Here is a 24492-nt window from a genome sequence, read left to right on the forward strand (position 1 = left end):
TACCCTTGAGATACCACCTTTAGAAAATTGGTAAAGTGATTTCGGCAAAATACAGAGCGTGGATGGAGGACTGTCAACGTCCTCTTTAGTCTGCTGAGACGGGATATATTCCAAGGCTCCCATTACTCTCACTAAAGAAACATTGGACCAATCTAAAGCAACCTGATGTCCAAAACGACTTACATAGCAGTTGTATTTGATAAGATACTCGTACAATATGTGATTACGAAGTGGTTAGAGTTTTCAAGAGGGATAATTAACAACCCGATTTCCAATATTTACTGAGATACACCCTTCCTATTAATGATAGATCTTCGATCTTACCTTTTGATGTGAATCGGGTTTCTATTGTTAATCATCTCAAAAACTGGGAGACCATTTCGTGTACAGAAAAAACCCGCTTAGGTATCGAACCCACCTAAATAACGCATATTCACATCGAAGGACTTAAGTAGTGTTTTTATGTACCCAACCCGCCTGAGTACCTCAAAAAACTGGATTATTTTTGTGGGGGGAATTAAGCGGGGTTTACTAAATATACAGATATGGTGAAATCGACTCATCTCGTCACCCTGATCATTTGTAACATAGTATACATGTATACAGTTCAAGGGTCTCCTAATTTAATGCACCCTGTTGAGGGTATAGTGATACCGCTAAACAGTAGAAGTCTTGCGAGTATCTATAATGTTGATTGATAAAAATATATGAATTATTTTCCTACAAAAAAAAAAGTAGAACCAATACCAGCAATGTGACACGTAAGAAAAGCACCAGCAATATTAGCAACCGATAAGAAAAGTCGCAGCAATGACATTAACGACGACGAGAATTAGCAACAACTACAAAAGGTGCAGAAATCGGACTTAATGCCAGAGTGTAGAGCAAAAAGCATCCGAGCGTGGAGCGCTCATGTGCTAGACGCTGTAAATGAGGAAAATCCCGTGCCAACGGAGGCGTTACTGCCGGTTCAGATGTTGCCGCTAGCCCAGTCCTCAGTGTTATTGCTGTTGTTACCCAACTTGCTCGGCCCACTCGGCTCGAGCTTGCTACGTATACTGAATGCATTCATGCATGCACCATAACCTCATTCTTCTTCTTCTACTTCTTCTAGCAAGTACTTCCCTCTGCTTGCCAGCCTTCTTGTCCACCAGGCAATGTACGCAACACCAGTCTCTTCTTCGCTTGCGAACTGCCATGCGAAGTAATCAACTTTTGCGTTTAAAGCTTCAAAATTGAAATTCCAGCATAAAAGGATTTTGCGTTAAGGCATGCTGAAAGCAGCATTGACGAAGCTAACCAATCGCTACAACGACAACAACAACTACGCGTACGAGTACAAAAAGAGCCAAAGCAAAGGCAACATAAAGGCAAAGCATTAACAGTCAGTCGGCAATCTTGCAAACAGCTGTCGCCAAACAAAATGGGTGGCAAGGTGCAGGGGTGTGGTGGCGTGCGGTAAGACGCATTTGAATTTAAATTGTAATGATGAAAAGTTTGCTGCTGCCACCGAGGCTGTTGCCGTAAAAGGAGTAAAGGCCTTAAATGGTGAAACACAATGCTGCCTGACGTTAGCGCCAGCGAGGAGGGTTGAGGTGAGCGGCGGCGTGTGCCAACCAGCTGCGTCGTGGGTGGGCGAACAGACATGCTCCGATGATAATTCCCGTTCAGTTCGCCTCTTCGGCTTTAGTTTTTCGCTTTTTTCAGCAACTTGCTATTAGATATTTACATAGACAACTTTTTGCGCAACTCTTTCTTGTTTTAGATTGCGTGCGTATGTTTCTAAGCGAGTTGCATGCCACTGAAAGCGTATCGCCGATACTGTGCACGAAGAACGCACTGCATAAAGGCTGTTTTCTGGAATTCAAGATTTTGATATTTCACAAGGTTGCCAAGGTCAAAATATTTTCTACCTTTTAATTTAAATTAATATAAAATTCAAATTTATTCATTGAATCCCTTACAAAAAGGGATTTCACGGGATGTTGACCGGTGTGGTCCTATTGCATTTAATAACAATAATGATCTAGATCTTGTTATTAATCACGAGTTGTAGAGAGAACATCTAGAATGCGGTTCTCTACTGTAGAGAATATGTGTTACGAATTTTAGATTTTTAATAATCGAAAAATATTTCTTATAAGGACTTGAATCGGTTTGTATTGCAATAACTGAAGCTACAAGCTTTGGTGCTATAGTCTAAAAACATTCTTTTAAAATGTATCCTTAAACAGCCAAATTTTGTGAAGATGCCTCGTCATATGAAAAGGTTTCCATCCAATCACTTCATTCCGTTTAGCAGCAGCTATATCCACAGTGGTCCTTTATAGGTGGTTTCAACGAATGAGCAGTTTCTTGAGGAGAAAGGGACGCGTACAAAATTTCAGTTCGATATTTTAAAAGAACTAAGAGACTAGTCTGCGAAAATCATAGGAGGTAAAAGCCATGCCTCAACCTGTCCGACCCTCCTAGAAAAGGTGATGAAAACGATTTTCACAACGCAAGAGCCCCAATCGATCAGAATGATACCAGCTATGCTGGAAGCCTCAACGGTCGATGATTGGTGGCCTAAGCCAAAGTAGGAAAGCTCCGCTAGCTAAAGTTAGCCTGTCTATGCTTATGTACACAGCTCCGATATTGTTTTCCTGCTCGATTATATCAAAATAATCATTCTTGGAATCATCGGTCCGTACTTCTTCCGAATGAAGCTGGTGGCACCGTTACTGTTAATGGAGACCGGTGTAGATCGACAATAATCAACTTTTTTTGTGATCGAAATTGGAAGAAGTTGATCTTGACAACCAATGGTTCCAATAAGACGGAGCTACGTGCCACACACACGTGCAACCACCGAATTATTGCGTGAAAATTTTGCAGATGCGATTATTTCAAGAAATTGTGAAATTAAATGGCCTCCCTTAGATGTGATTTAAAATCATTAGACTACTTCTTGTAGAGTTATTTGAAGTCATTGGTCTTTAGCAATAAACCAGACTTTTTTCTAGCTTAAGAAGTCAATAAGGAACGTGCTATGAAAAAGACTTGATTTAGTGGAAAAAGAACTCGAAAATTGGATTTATCGAATTCGTTCCTGAATGAAGTGGAGGTCATTTGAATTATGTGATATTCAGAACTTAATTGTATCGATCGTACTTCACATTATTGTCATTTTGTCTTTTTTTTTTAGGGAAGCATAGCACTTTTATCGGAAAATCCTGTACTGCTCTGCTGAACAAAAATTTCAGTATCTAAACTAAAATATACCTTTGCGTAAAATATTTATTTTTATCCGTATACTTTCATTTGATGTCACTTATCGTGGATATCTGTGCGTGCGTGTACGTTTGAAATTTTGTCTTTTTTCTGCTTCGTGGTGTTTTCAGTTCAGTTTGCAGCATGTGCTGAACACAATGAGCGCGACAGACGCAGAATATCTCTCGCCAACAAGTGCTACTTCGGACTTATTAGGTAATTGAGAAGTAAAGTCCTCCCTCGACGAACAAAAACCAAACCTATAAGTCACTAATTATTCCTGTCCTGCTATATGGTGCAGAAGCATGGACGATGACAACATCTGATGAGTCGACGTTACGAGTTTTCGAGAGAAAGGTTTTGCGGAAGATATCGAATTCGATTGAACAATGAGCTATAGGAGGTATACGACGATATTGACGAATTAAAAGACAGCGGCTACGCTGGCTAGGTCATGTTGTCCGGATGGATGAAAACACTCGAACTCTGAAAGTATTCGATGCAGTACCTGCCGTGGGAAGCACTCTGTTGAAAAGACCAGATGGAAAAGGATTTGGGTTCGCTTTGAATCTCCAATTGCAAAAAGAAGAAACGACTGGCACGCTGTTGTTAAATTGGTTATAACCGGTAAGCGGTTTCTACGCCAGTTAAGAAGAAGAAGAATTGAAAATTTAATCGATAAGGGAAGTTTATGAGTATTTATCTAAAGTTTCAGATCCCAGAAAACTCAAAATCAAAATTTAACTCGGTTCTGCAGTGTGAAATTCTGCTAAAAATATATGTTGAATTTTGCCAATTTTGGACTTGGACTTGAATAGGGATGAATAAAACTTTCCCTTAACTCGTGTTAAAAAGCTTAAATCAGCGTATACTAGTATATCGGAATTTCATAGCACAATTGAGCAAGCTGACTTCACACTTACACCCTGTCAAGAAAGTATCGGGAATTCTTCACTTCTCCCTCTTATGGAAGACAGGTAAACACACTGGTTGCCAGATTGCGCTAATTTTTGGCATCATAATTAAGCACAGTTGTATCAACCAAGGAAAAAGAATTTACCTGTCTTCCGTATACAATAAATGGTAGACTTAAGTGAAGAATTCCCGATACTTTCTGGACAGGGTGTATACTTACGCTCTATCGTTCAGTCGTTGTCGAGACAGCAACGAAAATATTTACATTACGCTTGGCCATGTTGTTAAGATAAAAGTGCGCTGAACGAAATTTGTTTATCATTATGAATGCTTGTTTTAAAGTGATTTGCTATAATTTATATAGGGAGCCCATATTTGAACACAGTTCCGACTAGTAACTGATAAAATATAAGATACATGGAATTTGGCCTGATAATAAATAATAACTATATTATATCTTACAGTCTTGGAGCGCCTTTCATTTATTCTCCCATAAGTTGTTGTTTTGTCGGTGCTCAAGTAAGTTCAACGAGTAACGGAGAATTCGCTCTAAAACTGTTGCTTCTCCGTGATTATTGGTATATGAAGTGTAGTTGAAAACTGCATCTGAGATGAATTTTCGCCTACGCTTGTGTACTTATTTAGAGTTTGGCTGACAAATGCTCCGTAATTTTATTACACATAGCCCTCCTCAGCTTCAATTATTTGTCTTTATCACCAAATCGATAAAAATAGTAAATAATATAAACGAATATCGCTTACGTTTTTCGAAAGAATTCAAAACTCCTGAAAACTTGATTTTTTTCGAATCAACTAAATTAAATCTTAATTATTTTCAAATGACAATATTTACCAAATAATTTGAATATATTTAAAAAACATCAAGTTGATTGTATAGATGGATACTGAAAAATGGAGAGTCGGATTAACATCTAGAGCAACATTATCTGTGGCTCTTGGTACAACTTATTCGGAAGACTTTCAAAAACTTTGAATACATCCTGGGAGAACACCGCTGGACCTCGCAAACTATCAAGCCCTGCCATAAGTTCTGTTATAAAAATTATAAAAAGAAAACTATGCAGCACGCACAGATTCTGTTGAACCAAAGATTCAAAGATTCTTAAAGACTCTCAAATTTCTACGGAATATTGAACAATCCATCTTCTCTAACTCCTACCAACTAACTTTCAGACAATCAATCATCTACAGCTTTGAAACCAGGAATATTGTGTTTAAGCAACTAGTTTTTACCTTATCAGCTGGAGCAGAACCTTGCTGAAGGCTTCAATACTCTCCATTTAAGAGAGTATTGCTTAACTGCTTTACCACGTCCTCTAAAACAACCTCCTTGTACACTTTGCCCCAGGTTTAATCCCTTGACAGAAGTCGTATAACGCCTTTACAATAGATTTCGCACCAAGCCACTACCGCAGGTGGATGGGGACCACGTTGAACACTGGGTATAACATTTGTTGTGCTTCTGGCAGTTTTTGTGTCGATTTCCTGGTTTCCCTTATTAAAGGCTTCTCCAACAGTGGAAATGTTTTCACCTGAAATGATCCCGAATAAGTCTTGCTATTAATTTGGTCGATATATCCATTTCTTATGAGAAATTTCTCTGTTATCGAAGGAATTTTAAGGTTTTTTTTTGGCTACTTTGTCCTTCCCAGTCAAAGAAGCTCATTTGTCGAAACAAGCGATATCGAGCCAATATGGCATATAGCTTTCATACAAACTGATCAATAAAAATCCAAACAGAGATCTTTCTACATTCTCTTTTGATGTAATAAATGCAACTGTGAAGGGCTTTATAGCTACTACTATTAAAAACAACTATCTTATCTGTTTGGGTAATTAAAAGGCCAATAAAGTCCGGTCTTCCCAGACCCTTGACAGTTAATAATAGAAAAGAGAATTAATTTACTGAATCTAAAGGTCTGAAGCCGTTAGAATATGTATGTGTACTCAGCTGAAGTGATCGAGTCGAGCACACAATTGCTCATTAATTAACACTCACATTCAATTATGAGCAATGAGAAGTATTTTCTTTAATGAAAGGGCCCTGTTATCACTGCCCTTGTATAGCTGAATTTCAAGTGTGAATTTGATCGTCTATAAAAGCGCATCAACAGATCAAGCAAAATTTAGTTTAGTAAACTGCACCGAACATTCTACTTTAAGTGATTCTTCGGAGCTAAAAGCTATTATAAATAAAAAAAATTAAAAAATACGTTTATTTTCGATAAATAAAGAAACTATAAAAATGGTTATCAAAAATCCGAACAATATAGTTGTGCCCGATTATTTGAACGAGAACTTCTTCGTGGACGCGCTCGAGGAAGGTTTGCGTGCAATCCAGGTGACGGTTAGTGAAATAATTTTCGAATGGGCCACCAACCCCGGTGATAATTTCTGCTCACGCATCTATCGAGTCGCAGTCGCCTATGAGCGTCTAGTTGACGCTGATGAGCCGCCAGTACAAGAACAACGGTCGTTAATCGTCAAATCTATACCGGTTTCGAAAGACATACGTTTCCTTGAAGATGTAGGTGTTTTTCTTAAGGAAAAAATGACCTATTGGGATGTATTGCCACGGCTACAAGTACTTGTGCCGTGTCCGAAATTCGGTGCCACGTTAGTATACCCAAAAAATTGAGGAACATTTTTCATTATTTTTTTTTTCTTTGTAAAACAATTGAATGTTTTAAAATGATTTTGCAATTTTTTCGGGTATTCTCAACTATGAATTCTTCTATTTCGTTCAGCTGCTATTATGCAACCAAATCTCCCATTAACACTCTTGTTTTTAATGACTTGAAGGCTGAAGGTTTTAGGGTTGCGCCACGACAGGACCAGCTCGATTGGGCACACTGCGAATTGATCTTGCAACAAACGGCGCGCCTGCATGCCACTTCAATGATTTTAGCCCAGCGAGTAAGTATATTGAAGAGACTAAGTAAGCATTTTTTGTACCATTATTGTTCAGTATATAATGGAAGTTATTCAGAAAGAGCCTGCTAGAAATGTAGTGAAGATGTCCTTTGTGCAAAAAAAAACAACTTAAATGCTCCAAAAATGTAAGGTTTTCAGGGATTGTATGAATTTAAACTGAGATGGTCATGTCTCATTTGGTATATACTGAAAAACGATTTGAAAATCGAACGAATATATTCAATTTAATTGAAAGAATTTTCAAAAATCTGGATAAACTATATATATACATATATATATCATCTATAGGATCCCGACATCCCCAAGCGCTTGGTTGATGGTATGCTGTGCGAGAAGTCTATAATGAAGTCTGATTCATTTAAGCAAATGTTTGGCATAACCCTGAAGTACTTGGCCAACAATGCAGCCGAGTGGCTCGGTTTTGAAAAGATCGCACAAAAATTGCACCATTTCAATGATAATTTCAAGATTATATGCGCACACTTAGCAGATCATCGTGAAGGCGATCGTTTCGTTGTGATGAATCATGGTGATCTCACGGTATCAAATATCATGTACGCCTATGATGATCCCAAGCAGCCCAAGAAACCAACGCGCGCTATTTTTGTAAGTTCCACTGAAATCCAAAACTGTTTCATTTCATTTCAATAACTCATTCTTGTTTTATGAACTTTCAGGTGGATTTCCAACTTAATTTCTGTGGCAGCCCTGGCTGCGATCTAAACTTCTTTCTCAACACCAGTGTACGTCTAGATGTGCTAAAGGATAGACGAGATGATCTTATAAATGTGTATTATAAGACATTCAAGGAGACGTTGGAGTATCTACATTACGAGACTATACCAACTTTAGAAGATCTAAAGTACGAATTGCGTGCTCGTGAACTTTATGGTCTTTTCGCTATGTTCGGTTTTCTGCCCGTACTTACTATGCCAAAGGAGCTATCCGTAGATAACAGTATTGAAAATATGATAAATGAGGAGGACGTCCGTCTAAAGTACAAAAAAGTATTTGCACAAGAACGTTTACAAGCACAGCTGAAGTATGCACTGAAGCGCTTCGATGATTTGGGTGTGTTGGACGAATTTTAGTTAATTTTTAATATTGGGTACAACTACTTTATGGGTGCTGGGAATATGTAAATTTGTATATACTAACATAGAATATATAAAATTGAAATAAAATCTTTAGACATGACTCCAGTAAAGAACTGATGCTATGTCTAAAGTAATTTCACTAAAAATATATAATAAATAGTCGTACTACCATATACATATACATACATATATATATATCAGTACAATCGCGATAAAGAACATGGAATTCTCCTTTCATTTAAATTAAATTATTTTTTTCTTTTAAATAATAACGACAAGAAAAAATATTTGCACACACTACAACTCATATACTAGTACTCGAACTATCAACGACCTACACTTCTCTTTTCAGTCTCATACTTGTAGTATACTCATGTATTTGTTTCTCATATGATGAGAGTCATAAGGGAACCGCTGCGTATTGCAAGACAAGCAAGAAAAGGTTCTATTTTTCTCTCTTTCTCTTATTTGTTGGGGAAGCCGCAGTACTCATATGCAGCTTATCAAATTTTATTCTCAATTTGGCGATCAGCTTTACCACCGCAACGATCCAAACAAACAATATCGCTACAGGCTCGGTTAAACCCATATATACCTCACATCAGTCACTATAAGCACATAATAATAATGCTTTAGAAATATTTATAGTATATTTATAGTATAGTTATAGTAGCGTTCTATCGGCTTGTGCGCATACCGATCCATTTTAGCGAAAATGTTTGATTTTTTACGATCGGTGTGCTGTGTGCACACAAAATCTCATTTCTCTCGTGTCGCCGAACTGTGAAGATTGCGGACGAACAATGGCAAGTGTTAAGAGGGGAGCCTTGATTCAAGCGAAATTTCTAGGGTTTATAGTTATATATTTGAATATCTTTCACAGATTTTTGGATACGAAATCTTTGATATTCTGCTTGTGGGAAGCAATTGCCTGATGCATCTCGCATGTGCATTTTTCGGACGGCAAAGTTAAACTAAAAAAAATTCAAAAATAAAGTGTAAAATTTTACAAATTTTTATTAAAAATTAAAAAAGTGGTTTTTGACCAATAAAATTTTATTTTTTTATGTTGTTTAAAAATATGTTCAAATTTGACTTTTCTTAGTTTTTTTTTAAGTTTTGGCAAAGTGCAGAGTACGTGAAGGAGAATATGAATCGACGGATAAGGCAAAGGCGGTTTCTAAGGCAAAAAGCATTTGTGTTCTCGTAGTCATTTTCTCTTTCCATTGTTATTGAAAAAATGCTACTTCTTCTTTGAGCTTCAGTTTCCGAGCAAGATTTTCCAAATTTAGGTTAAATTTTGGTTTGGAATCAAACTATAACTTTCAAGAAATTCATCGGAAAACCGCGTTTTTAAATCTTACATGACTGTCTTCAAGACTCTGACGATTACATGTTCTGTGTTTTTTCACTTCAACATCTAATTTTGAGCCATCTGTGTAGTATTTGGAAAAAAAATTATTAAAGTGATGATCAGGAAGCATTCTTCGCGTGTTCAGTGTTGCAAACAATGTTGCTACTCTCCCTCAGTTAGGCGTGGTTATAGTCCGGTTTCACCCATTTTTGAACTATGACACATGCTATGTATTTAGTCAAATCGGTCGGTCCGGTCCCGAGATATGTGATTCCACCAAAAAATGGGCGGTGCCACGCCCATGGTCCGATTGTCACAGGGGCTCCCATAAAACCTTCTCTTACAAACGCGGTGGTAAAGTTTTATATCTCTGGCGTATTTGTACTGGAAAAGTTTGGTTGCTCTTTAGTAGTTTAGGAGATATGTACTTTATACTTATTAGAGGGCGCGGCCTCTTTTCTTTAATTTTAATTCACCATCACCGTGGCTCTGTGCTAGTTAGCTTATGGTTTATGAGTTGACATTTGGTATTAATGTGATATTCGATATATTTTTCTATATGTTCTACATACATACATACATACATATGCACCCAAGAAACATTATTTACAACTTTTATTGGAAATGTCCAGGGCCATCATTAACCCACTTAAATTGAAGGAAGGCTAGGCAATGTTAACGATATCTTACCACTCTTTCCATTTACCAGTTATATTATATAAACTGCTGCTCAGCAAGTTACCCTGCGCTTCCTTACTCGTTTTATTTCTTTCTTTTGTACGTATATAACATCAAACGGTCGTGCGTGGTCTGAAAGTGTTAGGCGCCGCATTATGTCTTCCAAACTCGCTATTTATACCAAAGCTAATATTCTTCAAAGTCATTTGGTATGCAATCGACAGCAAAGAGGGTCGCTACGCAAAGTAAAGAATCTCGAACGAGTCTTTTTTAACGAAATGCATTATTTTAAATGCCCGACATGGGCGACATAGATTAAAGCAGCAAAGAAAAGCTCATAAATAATTCCTTTGACGTTGGATGCGCAAAACTCTGCTTATTTTAGTATCTGCATTGGCATATGGAGCGCATTGAGAGGCAGGAATTAAGCGCAAATTACCAATATCAGCCTGCTGAAAGTCTGTTCACTTTGCAACCATATGGCAACACGACGCAGACAGAATATTTTCAATCGAACCGTGGCAAATAATGATAGTACTTTTAAATTATTATTTTTAGCTGAATTTTCAAATGAAATTTGTCGCTGTTGCATGCACCTTGCGTCACAGCTGAAAACGAGGGGATTTTGATACGCCTTGATAGGCGCTGAAATTGTCGCCGCGGCCACACCGCCACTGCTATGCCTCGGTAATTGGTGCTGCCGTCGCGTGAAACTGGAAAACGAAATTCACCAGCGTCAGCGTCAGAGTCCGCGTATCCAATTCAAGCGTGAAAAGTGCAACGTCAGCGCTGTGCATTGAACGCACTTGCCGCAGTGTGCTCGCCACATGCAACAAGCGGCAAGCACCAAGTAACAACACAAAGCAAAGCATACATATGCACACATATAGATATGTATATGCATCTGTATGTATGTACGATATTTTTACATACATATGTATGTAGGTATGTATATGCGCCCGGTGCGATGCTGTGCGTGCACTCGTTGCCGGCGCTGCATTCGTTACACTTTTCACCGCCGTCGTCGTCGCGAAGGGGAGCGAACAGCTTGCTTGGCGGATGCACGAGAAATTTTAAAAGAAAAATTACTTTTAATGAAACATTTGCACAATTTTCAATGCATCACAAAATTTGCAGGGAAATTTGTGCGAAATAACATATTCCAGCGAGCTAACCTTACATTTCTACACACACACACACAGACACACGTGTTTTGGTTTTGAATTCGTGATTGAGCGTTTTGCTTGGCGGTTCAGTAGAAAAATACCCAGATTTTCAGTTGCGCATCGCTGCTTTCTAATGGATTAATTATATTTCTGTGCTGTGGTACAAATTTCACTATGTAAATTGTTGTTTTTCTCAATTTCTTGTTAAAAATGTGTTTAACACAAAAGTGGCGATCCCATTTATTTGCGTGTAAAAATCCCGGAAAGCCGAAGAAATTTTTCATATTTGAAATACAACCATATTTTCTTTTTTATTGTTTGCTTTTGAAGGTTGGAATTTTTCAGATTCTCAAAGATTCTCAGAGGTCATATCCGACTGAGATTGTCACCTGGAACTGTTCTAATTTTCAGTGCTTCACACAAAGTTCAGCTACGGCAGGTCTATATCACTGAGATTTCAACCAAGTCTCGTCCACTCGAAAATCCAATACACTGAAGGAATTTTTATGGAAAGTAATAACCATGTGTTATGTCACGCACTACGGCTACTTTTGATAACATCAACCTTTATATGAAAAAGTTGCCACAAAATATTCAAAAAACTTTTTCATATAAAGGTTGATCAGTTCCGAGGTTATTAAAAAAACACAGAAAGAATGGTCCATCCATTGAGTCCAACATTCGATGACTCGTTCAAGCATTTCGACTGGTAACTGGTAAATGGCACGCCTGATGTTTTGTCTCAAGGCCTGAAGCGAAGCGGGCTTGTCCGCAAAGACAATAATAAATCTATTGATTGATGCGATGTATGGGAAGTGGTACCGTCTTATTGAAACCAAATGTCGTGGAGATCACGAGCTTCATTTCGGGCATCAAATAGTCGGTTATCATGGCGCGATAACGGTGGAAGGTTGTCTTAGGGCCTACCCAGCGTGTTAAAGTCTTTTACGGACAATGAGTTTGTTTGTATGAGTCATAGTTTCCGATTTTGTTGAAACATGGACTTGGGGTTGACACTTTCCATTATGTGTATGCTAGGGGCAGATCTTTGAGGAATCTATCCTCTACTATCACCTAAACCAACATAAAAGTAAACCGCATTCGCATAATTTTCTAAGAGACACAGATTGAAAGACCTAGAAAAGATGTCGATCGGAGCTAGTGAGCTAGTTTGTTTTTTGGTACCGCGTGTAAGTGAGTGAACATATTTAATTATGGTGAAATCCTTCTCTCTCCGCATATAACTGAAAAACCGAGAGGTTATATCGGGAAACATTAATATACCTATAGGCAGACCTTAAGCTATAGCTATGAGGGAAATGTGCTTCGAATCTCCTAAATGGTTCAAGATGAGGTCATCGTTGGCTTCCAAGTCGACTCGGACCTATTGGACGCAGTATAGAAAGCAGATCGTCAAACGCAATATGCAACTTCAATATCAAATAGATATTCGAGTGGAAACGACTAACACTGCGACGTCTCATCTCTAGTTATCTTTGCGACAGACCTATCGTGGTGGAGTGAAATAATGCATGTGTACTTTGGAGGGTGAATATGTGTATCTCGCAAGATGACGGTCGTTCTAAGAGTTTCATAGAGATTTTTTTTTAGAAAAATCAGATGCATACAAATTTACTTCTACATGTTTGACTGGAATAAACGATGGAAAACGCAATGGATCATAATAGATCGAGGCGAAGTTGGAGATATACCGATTGATATTGTATGGTATGTAATTTCGACTAGGTCCAAGCGAAGATGTGGAAGGATTTCGGTTTTCGATATTTCGAATTTCCTCTTATACTGTGACAGAAATCGTTTGATATTTCGTGATTGTTATGTTTTGGATTATATGACAAACATGCTCTTGGAGAGACAGACTTGTCTAAATTAAATTTTGTCTACACTTTTGTCTTCTTTAAAGTATCATCATCCCTTAAAGTCTGGGTCGCGAAAATGCTATTTAAACTTACGTTCGTACATTCCATATGTGCACTCTTTGTGGACGTTTCGCATTCTCAAATATGGTATATATACATACATACATATACATATGTATGTATGTGACTTGCACGCGCAATGCACAAAGCATGCATGTGTCAGTTGTAATTTTGTGTGATATTTATTGCATTTGATCAGGTGCCATGGTCATATTTGTGAGTGAGATTGGATGTGGGTTGACTGCTTCTCAGCAGTTACTTTAATACCCAGACACAACATTTTGCAAGTGATATATAAAATTTCATTCAAAAAATTGTGCACTGGCGGATAAAAGTTGTTTCGAATCAAAGGTAAAATATATAATAAAGATCTCGGCGTCCGTTTGCCTTACCACTCAAATGATAAATTAGTGTCAAGTAGTTAGTTGTTTCTCGATTTGTAAAACCTGTAAGACCTGAACTAAAATATAAGTGTTTATAGAAAGCATAAGGTAGCTCAAAGCCAAGGTTTAATAAAATATTATTTTACGTCAGAGGATATATTAAGCCAGAATTACACCGCATTTCAGCTAGTCTGCTTCAACAACTGGTGTGGTTTGTTCGATACAGCTCTTATGGTATAGTAAAATGAAATCCATTATTTTTGCACTCAATTAAAGGTTTGATTTTGCATTGTCAGAGTGATTCAATGTAAGTGAAATATGCGCCATTTTCTTCATTACTATGTTGCTGTTTTGAAAGACATATACAATCTCCTATAAATCTCCCATTTCCAAAAAGTTGGGACACTCGATTTTCACTCAACTTCTCTTAAGCGAAATTTTCATCAGCGAAATTATTCACCGTAAAGAGAAACAAGTAGTAAACACTTGGTGCCAGGTACGGAATATTATGTAGCAAAATAATCCCAAATCAAGCTTTCAGAGAATCTGGCGAGTCTCTATCCATGTACATATAAAAGGTGGTCCATTTCGAGGTTCTCTACATTTTTAAAGAAAAACACAACAACTTCAAATTTAGTGGAGAATGTTTACTATCATTCAAAAGAACAATCTTTGGCATTTATTTTTTGAGGATCGTCTCTTTCGGCTACGTCTCGGATGGTCCATCTCTGAGACCAATTTTCGATGACTCGTTCGAGCATTTCGATGATAATGATAACGCGTGATGTTTTTATCGCTGCTTATCCAATAATGGATTCTGAGTCTCAATATGGGTTCTGGTGCTGTGAATAGTACGTTCAGTGGGCCGACCATGTTGACGATAAGTTGAGCGAAGCTCGCGAAACACATTCTTTACAGAACGTGAATGATTTATAAACGCTATTTTGGCGTAAGTCATTTCATGACAGCTTGAAACCACCCTCGCGTGATCTGTCAAAAAAAGGCTATTGAAAAAAGCACCTTTACTGGGATCTTGTGACCTGACGTTTTCCTTACGGCATATTGCTTTCCTCCTATAGACCAAATTTGACTTCTTCTGGGTCATTGCAAAAGTCGATAGTAGGGATCCGAATTGCAAATCCCACCGAACACTTGGCAAAACCTTCCTGACCGTCAATCCTGGCTTGGCCTCACCGCGATTCCACCACGCACTTTTACACTTATGTGGCCCACTTTTCATAATCTATAACGATTCGGTTCAGAAATGGATAAATTGTGCTGGGACTCAACAATGATTTGCAAATGGGATCGGGGTTTTTGCATTGTAGCACTCATGTATTGAGCTTCTTATTGTATCCAGCCTTATTTAAATTGAAATCAATCGAAACAGTGTCTGCATGATGACCGTTTTTGACATTTTCCATTATTTTATACAGATTTTCGACAATTAATCTTCCAGATCTTTGACATCAAAACCTGGATTGCGCATGATTGGCTGCTGCAGTCTCTGGAACATAAATATTATTCACATTTTAAGCTCGTTCGGCTTGCGTTTGCGTTTTTATTTATCGAAGAAAAACTGTAAAATACACATTTTCGCTTTGGTGGACAGACGGACATACATCTTTGAGGCGTGCTGAAACTTTACTGAGTCAATCAGTCCCAAATCTGTCTGAAAAGTTCCGCAGTACGAAGCTTTATTTTCCAAAGTTTCATAGCGCAAACTGGTCGCACTTATGCAACGCGGGATTCTGATTATCTATCCATCTATTGGAAAAATAATGGATTTCTTTTTACTGCATCCATATTATATATTAAAATGCCAAAAATATTTAATGATAGTTTCGCATAAAAATAAAATTTCTCAAAGCTCCGAAATAGGTAGCAAGAAAGCCTTACAAATCACTGAAAAGCCTTTTTATTTTCTTAAAGTTCGTCGGATATGCATCGAGAATTTTTCAATCGCAACATTGTCTTCCTTACTTGGCATATTTGTTATGGTTGTTGTTGTACCTATTGCCGTCATCATGTTTTTTGCTTTATTAACAGTATTCTCATAGTTGCTGGTCAACAACTGTTGTTATCGCCTCAGGTGTTTGTTGGTTTGTTGCTATTTTTGTTGTACTCATATATTTGCGCTGAATAAAATCATATAATTTGGATTACATGAAATTGTGCAAGTGTTGCATAAAATGCAACATGCAATTCTTAGATAGACCCATACATATACATTTTAATGCATGTATGCACTTATATGTATATATACATATGTACATATATATGTATATAATATATCACAAGCATGCCTACGTCTACTCCTGTGTACATAGAAACTTGTATGATATTCCACACAAGTAGACATTCGTACAAACCTATGAATATTTATATGTATGTATATATAGCTAAATATGCATGTGGTTGTACTGCATAAAATTATAAAGAAATACATATGTACATATGTACATAAAATAAATTGTACTTATGTACATGGTGTGTGTATCTACTAACCAGAGCTGCTTATGCAACGGTTCACCCTCAATTATTGGCCACGTCGGCCAGTCTAAGTCAGTCAAAGTGAGCTTGTTCATATCGGTATATGCTTTCATACACACATACACGCATACGTACACATATATGATATGATATGTACTCCTATGTATAATTACTTTGTGCACTTGCGTTGTGACGGCTGAGCTGCAACACGTTGTGCAACTTGACGACATGCCTTGGCTTCATTGCTGACCGGCTGGTCGCCTCTATAATTCGTAGCGACCGGGCGCCTTGTCTAACTTACGGTCTTGCTATGCGACGCTATGCAAAGTGCCCGCAGTTTTCCCCAACCAAATCAGAGACTCAGCGAACAAGTTTCCAAGTTTGATGAAAAATGCTACGGATTTAATTTGAATTTATAAATAATATTTACATACATACATAGCTACATACATACATAAGTATGTTATTTAATACTTAGGTAATATATGCATATTTGTTAGTTAAAAAAAAATGTTGACTGTTTCTGTTTCCACCACCAAAGTTCCAACACGCGATGTCACATCTTTTTAAAGTATATCTTTGCCGATTTTCAACGGAAACTCATGAAAAAGGTTCTTACCTCCATCCATCAATCATCAGAGGTGCTTTTAAACTTATTGATCCCTCCATTTATCAGATATTACCAAGGACTTGTGGTAGAAATTCGACCAGCGAGTATTAAAGCATGTCCAGATTACCAGATTTGTAATCTTATTTCATTTAGCTCGCTAATTAAGATAAAACCTAAACTCGCCTGCACCGTTCTGAAAATACAAAACCTTTTTCGAAAAATTTTTTGGTAGAGTTTTATTCTAGCCTTTCTTCTAATCATATTAAAAATTACGTTGACGAAAGTCTGCATACAGAACAAAGGTCATACTGACGGGTGATCCAAGTAGAGGTATTTTTTTCAATAGCCGTTTTTTGACAGATCACGTGTGAGTCGTGTCAAGATGATTCACGTTCTGTAAAAAATGTATTTCGCGCGCTTCGCTCAACTTATAATCAACATAATCTGCTTACTGAGCGTACTATTCGCCACATCATCACCCATCTTGAGATCATTCATTATTGGATAAAATTACACCGAATAGACCACGTCCAGCACGTATTGAAGAAAATTTGGCAGTCGTAGCTAAGAGAGTACACGAAGGAGTAGAGAGTCGATTCGGTGCCGTTAAACAGCAACTCGGACTGATGTGCTAAACGAATTGGCGTATTTTACGTCGAAATATTTAGTTGAAAGTGTACAAAATACAGCTTATGCAAGAACTAAAGACGCTCGACCTTCCCAAACGATATCACTTCGCTCTATGGGCTCTTGAAAAGATCCGACGTTTGCGAGTCAAATTTGTTCAGCGATGACGCTCATTTCTGGCTCATTGGCTATGTAAACAAGCTAAATTGCTGCATTTGAAACGAGGAGCTACCTGCAGAGATTTAATAGGCTAAATTGCTGCATTTGAAACGAGGAGCTACCTGCAGAGATTTAATAGCCGCCATTTCATCCCGAAAATACAATGGTTTTGTATGGGATTTAGGTCGGTGGAATCATCGGCCCATACTTCAAAACTGATGCCGGTGAGAGCGTGACCGTCAATGAAAACGATATCGCCTCATGATAACCGACTATTATAGCTATTGAATCTCGTGATCTAAGCGATAATGGTTTTTACAAGACGACACGACTTCCCACACATCACATTAATCAATGGTCGATTGACCGTGTTATATCAGACCATTAGACTTTTTCCTGTGGGGATATGTAAAGTCTAAAGCCTATACGGAGCAAACATCAGGCTTGTCATTTACCAGTTACCAGTCAAAAAGCTCGAACGAATCGTCAAAAATTGGGCTCAACAAATGGACCATCTGAGACTTAACCGCGGCCAACATTTGAAAGAGTTAATTTTCAAAAAATAAATTCTAAAGAATGTTGATAATATATATTTCCCATTGAATTTGAAGTTTCTTTGTTTTTTCTTTAAAAAAGTTCCACTGAAATTAAGCTGCGCAATAGTCATACGAGTAGTCTCATAGAAATGTCAGCTTGAATCTCAAAGAAGTGAACAAATAGCAAAAAGTCACTACACCAAAATTAGCCAGACACATAGTAAAAAGATCGCAAAAGAGTATCCATCTATAAGCAGAACAAAGGGCTCTAAACGATAATGGGTTCGCCAAGAAGCCTTTTATTTCAGAATAAAAAGAAAATTTCGTGAAAAACTCGCCAAAGAACGTAAAGGGAAGGGAACGATTTTTGGAATAAAGCTTTTATTTCAAGGTGAGTAGAATATTAATCATTTTGATAGCGATGGAAGAAAAATTGTTTGAGCAAAACTAAGGCTGAGGTTGAACTGAGTAATTTAGTACCAACCCTAAAGCACGATAATAGCAGTGTAATAGAAGTGAAGTTGAAATATTAGTCTTTATTGAGGGTAATATGAGGAAAACATAAATTGATAGCATTCTTGGATAACTTGGATCGGTCTCAGTTGAATCTTCCAACAAGATAAGGATCCCAAGCGCAGAGTGTAAATTATTAACGATTGGCTGCTTTATTATGGTCCCAGATAATTAGACATACCACCTAAAATCCCTTGGAACCACATTACGTCTGCAGAGTTGCCAAATTTATTACAATCGATGTCAAGGTAGCTTGAAGCAGTTGTAAATGTACGAAGGTCCAATAAAATGCAATAATATTAAGAATGAAGCAAAGTTTTGGCACCAAAATATGCATTTCTAGATTTTTTTCCATAACTGAGTATGTTTTATGTTAAACTATGATTTTTATTAGTTTATTGTGATTGGAAATAAAATTGTATCAACACATTTTTCAAACATTTTTTTTTTATTTACAGAATCACGGAAAATGGAGTCAACTTTTGTCTGCCATTGTATACGCTATAATGGCACGATCTGAACAATATCTTCGGAGAATATCGGAAATCGAAAGAGTGCTGTTACCATGAACATTAACATACAAGATTTTTTTTGGGTAGAAAAGGGCGTGTGCAAAAACTTAGGCTAATACCCGAGGGACTACTTCACCTATATCGCATACAGACGGACATGATCCAACGATCCAGCTTACCTACAAGAACGACGTGATCTTAAAAGGAAATAAAAGAAGTCAAATTTAAAGCTGCACATCGTCCTCTTAGAAATTGAGATCGTTTGCTTTGATTTTATCAAACAAATTTCCGATTTCCCTGTTTCCCAGTTTGTCAACATCGTGTTATAACGATCGCTATTGATGATAACGGCATTTCCAGCCTCATTTCGATAGAAATACCCGATGATTCCACCACAGCGATAATTTTGTTTTTTGACGAAACCATTAATACAGAAATAATAATTCCTACAGTAACTACGTGAATTTAGTTTTTAATCTTAGAAAGTTTCCAGGCGTTATACCAAAGTGAAACGTGACATGTTGAAATGGCAAACTTTACTGAACACACCGACAATATTTTCGACAAAGCCTTAAACAAACAGGGCTGCTACGAGCTGTCAAAATCACATCATTTGGTAGACGCTGTATTTACGTTGTAGGGTTTTTGACGTTCCCTGTTAGGTGTTCTGGGTATAAATATACCGACAAAATATATTCTTCTTCTTTACTGGCGTAGACACCGTCAATCGTTTCTTCTTTCCGTAACGCAGCTTCTTTTCGTGCTGTCAAAAGCAGCTTTGAAATCGACGAAGAGGTGGTGCGTGTCGATTCTCTTTTCACGGGTCTTTTCCAAGATTTGTCGCATGCCGAATATCTGGTCGGTTGTTGATTTTCCAGGTCTAAAGCCACTCTGATAAGATCTAATCAGTTTGTTGACGCTAGGCTTTAATTTTTCACACAATACCCGTGATAGAACTTTATATGCAATATTAAGGAGGCTTGTCCCACGGTAGTTGGCGCAGATTGTGGGGAGCACACTTAAATTCCAATCGTTGAACATGCTTTCGTCCGACAATATTTTACAAAGAAGATGATTTATGCTATCAGTTCTTCGCCGCGGTGTTTAAATAGCTCGGCCGGTAATCTATCGGTCCCCGACGCTTTGTTGTTCTTCAGACGGGTAATTGCTATTCCAATTCTTCTGGTGTTATGCTTTCACTGCCATTTAGCAGGTTGGAGAAGTGTTCTTTCTATAATTTTAGTATGATCTGGGCATCGGTTACTAGATCACCTCTGGGAGTTCTACAAGAGTATGCTCTGATTTTAAAACCTTATGTTCGTCTAGCTCTTCATATTCACGCTTTTCGAACTCTCTCTTTTTTTGTCTGCAAATGCGTATCGCTTCCCTCTTCAGCTCACGGTATTTATCTCATCCCGCACGTGTTGTAGCCGATCGTAGCGATGCGAGGTGCAAGTTGAGTAGAAAATCGTTCAGCTATCTGTTGTGATTACAGCTTCTCGACGTCGAGCCTTCCTTATGTTTGTTGGCGTGCGATTTTTTGCTGCACAGAGGAGGGTGCTTATCTTGGCTGCAAAAAGATAGTGGTCCGAGTCGATGTTAGGAACTCGGAGCGTACGCAAGTCTGAAGCACTAAGGGCGTGTCTTCCGTCTATCACAGCATGATCGATCTGGTTGCTGGCTTTTCGATCCGGGGACTGCCAGATTGCTTGGTGAATTTTTCTATGCTGGAATCGAGAACTACAGATAACCATATTTCAAGCCCCGGCGAAACCGATCAGCCTCAATCCATTTGGGGATGTTTCTTCGTGGAAGCAGAATTTACTGATCTTCGTGGCAAAGATAAATTCGTTGCCAAGCCTGGCGTTAAAGTCGCCAAGCAGGAGTTTGACATCGTGGCGGGGACAGCTATCATAAGTGCGCTCCGTACGCTTATAGAAGGCATCTTTGGTCACATCGTCCTTCTCTTCGGCGACGGAGTTTCTCTCCTATAACGAATCCCACACCGATTTTGGGTTCCTTTATATGGTCACTGTAGTAAATGCCAAAGAGCCTACTCGCCTCAGTCCTTGTCCCGTCCATCGCGTTTCTTGGACGGCGATGATGTCGGCCTTCAATCAGATGAGGACATCCACCAGCTGGGCAGCGGAACCTTCCCAATTAAGGGACCGGACATTCCAGGTGCCTGCTCTTAAATCATTATGCTTAATTCGTTTACCATAATCGTCATTAAAAAAGGGGTCTCTCATCCACAGCAGTTGGTAATTTTTCATTGGGAGCATTTTTTACGTGGCGGGTTCGAAGCCCAGCGTTCAACAGTGTGTAGGGAATGTTTCGCCTTCTCACTTTAACTCGCCTTCAAACGGATGTTCTTTGGCTACCCAGAGGATACTTTGTCTAGGTCCGGAAATCGTGAGAACCGTTTCTAGCCACGTTGGCAATCACAGAACTTTCCTCACTTGCGTGATCTTCTACGCATGACTCCTTCCTCCTCCCACAAAATATAGTCTACGGAAAAATAAGATTTCTCTGTGCACGACAGTTTATTTGTTTCTAGTATAGCCAATGCTCCTTAAAATTGAATTTAATTACTTACCAACTTTGACTTTCATATAAGGTTAAGTAAGGTTTCGAAGTTAATCTACCAAGGCGATGCCACTTGGATAGTTCTAACGTCACACCTTTCCGATGCCAAAAACTACCTAGGTATAGATCAAGGGACTCCCATTAACTGTCTTCTTGCTTCAATAGAACTATTGTGTCGTGCTTTGGGCTGATATATAAGTGTACAACCCTCGGAATTAGAATACATACATATATGTATGTACATATACGATGCATTTATTCGCAGCAGATATGTACATACATATATGGTTTAGGTAAACATGTTTCAAGCCTGCTAAGCTTACACGCGTATACCGTAGGCACATGTATGTATGTATATATAGACGAATCAGTAGATAATTATTATAAAACTTATATGGAAACATGGAAGTGCAAAGAGAATTTACGCAATGTAAAATATCATCAAAACATATCGATAGGTCAATATCAGAAATAATAATACATATGTACATATGTATATAATAAATACACATATACAATATGACTGCAGTATGCTATGTACATACATACGTACGTAATATGTATCGCAAAGTTCCATACATAGTACACATTTGGTTGTCAAATACTTATTTTAACCTAGCTGGAATTAAGTCTTATAGGCTCAGTTGTTTCTAGATTGGATAAATATCACACTAATTTTGAGTTGACAACAAATCCAAAATATAGAAAATTAAAACATCTGATATAATCATGGATCCAATTATATGTATGTATATGCATAAATTTGGTACGACAATCTTTACTCAAACAAGAAAAAAACGTTAACTTCGGCTGCACCGAAGCTGATATACCCTTCACAGGTGCATTTCTTTTAGTAACTACAGGGTAGGCCATTTAAAGTTGACCCATCTGGCAACGCTGTAACTTTTAACAGCGCTGACAAATCGGCTAATGTTATACCGCGTTAGAAGCGTCATTCGAAGACAATTTATACCATGGAACAGTACACTCCAAAAGAACGCGCTGAAATTGTTCAGCTTTATATTCAAAATAACTTTTCAATTGTGTTAACTCAACGTGCGTTTCGCAAAAAAAATAAAGTGAAAAGTGCTCCAGTTAAGAACACAATTAAGTCTTTATACGCAAAATTTGTGAACACCGGTAATCTCAGTAATGCCAGTCATGCATCCAGACAACGCACAAGACGTTCTGATGAAAATATCGAAGCTGTACGAGCCAGTATTGAGGAGACTCCATCGACATCGAGTTATCGCCGCTCTCAGGAATTAGACATCTCTCGCACCACTCTCCGACGCATAATTCATAAAGATTTGAAGATGTTTCCATATAAAATTCAAATGGCACAAAAACTAAACCCAGCTGATTATCCGCGACGCCTTAATTTTGGCAAATGGGCCATCGAAATGGCTGGAAACGATTGATATCGAAAAATGGTGATGTTGACTGGCCACCGAGATCACCAGATTTGACGCCACCAGACTTTTATTTCTGGGGTTATTTGAAATCCAAGGTATACGCTAATAAGCCAAAGACCTTAGCTCAACTGAAAGCCAACATTCGACGTGAAACAGCCGCCATATCATCCGAAACATTGGCCAAAGTCATGGAAAATGTCGAAAAAAGAGTGCATTTAGCTGTCAAAGCTAAAGGTGCCCATTTACGCGATCTAATTTTTAAATATTAGCTGAAACAAATCCCCTTGGACCAAAATAAATTATTTTTGAAATGAACAAAAAACATTGTTTTCTTTTGTTCTTTTTTTAGAAACAAATGGGTCAACTTTAAATGGCCTACCCTGTATGTGTTCAGTTTGTATGGAAATTATATGCTATAGTAATCCGATCTGCAATTTTTTTGGAGATTATATTGTTACCTTAAGCAGTAAACCATGTCAAATTTCGCGAAGATACCACGTCAAATGCGAAAGCTTTCCGATTGTTCAGTTTGTATGGCAGCTATATGTTATAGTGGTCCGATATCGGACCGACAAATGAGCAGCTTCTTGCAAAATTTCAAAACGATATCTTAAAAACTGAGGGACTAGTTAGTATATATACAGACAGACGGACATGGCTAAATCGACTCAGTTCAACATACTGATCATTTATATATACACTTTACAGGATCTCCTACGCTTCCTTCTGGGTGTTATAAACTTCGTGATAAACTTAATACGAGTATACCCTGTGACCACCAACTTAATGCTCTCAAATTGGTTACATCAGAAGAAAATATGTTGCAATGCCGGCTAAAAACTATGGTTTGTATCCCGGTGGAATCGCCGGTTCATATTTCTTCAAAAATGATGCCGCTATGTAACCGGCTATTTGATGCCTAAAATTGAAACTCGTGTTCTCGCCGGCATTTAGTTTCACAAGCCGGCGCCACTTCCCACACATCGCTTCAATCAATGAATTTATTGAGAGAACACTTCAGTGAGTAGATAATTTCACGTTTTGGGTCGGTCGATTGGCCACCAAGATCGTGTGATATTATACTGTTATACTTTTTCTTGTGGGGATTTGTAAAGATTATATTCTGTGCGGACAATGTCGCTTCGATACAGGCCTTGGAGCAAAACATCACATGTCATGCGCCAGTTACCAGTCGAAATGCTCGAATGACTCATCAAAAATGATATAACGACTGAAAAAATGTACATATGTATTTTGCCAGAACAAGCCGACATCAAAATTTCGACTCTGATGCAGTCGAC

General features: G+C 38.1%; 1 protein-coding gene across 1 annotated transcript; it reads left to right on the forward strand.

Moving 5' to 3' along the window:
* The first annotated feature begins 6304 nt into the window (after positions 1 to 6304).
* Positions 6305 to 8394, forward strand: LOC105227684 (uncharacterized). Its single transcript, XM_049461751.1, has 4 exons — positions 6305 to 6804; positions 6936 to 7104; positions 7411 to 7728; positions 7800 to 8394. Exons 1-4 carry the CDS (start codon positions 6434 to 6436, stop codon positions 8211 to 8213), a joined length of 1272 nt encoding a protein of 423 aa, XP_049317708.1. The 5' UTR covers positions 6305 to 6433; the 3' UTR covers positions 8214 to 8394.
* The last annotated feature ends 16098 nt before the right edge of the window (positions 8395 to 24492 follow it).

The sequence above is a fragment of the Bactrocera dorsalis genome, unplaced genomic scaffold, assembly GCF_023373825.1.
Source record: "Bactrocera dorsalis isolate Fly_Bdor unplaced genomic scaffold, ASM2337382v1 BdCtg098, whole genome shotgun sequence".
In the NCBI taxonomy this organism is placed as follows: domain Eukaryota; kingdom Metazoa; phylum Arthropoda; class Insecta; order Diptera; family Tephritidae; genus Bactrocera; species Bactrocera dorsalis.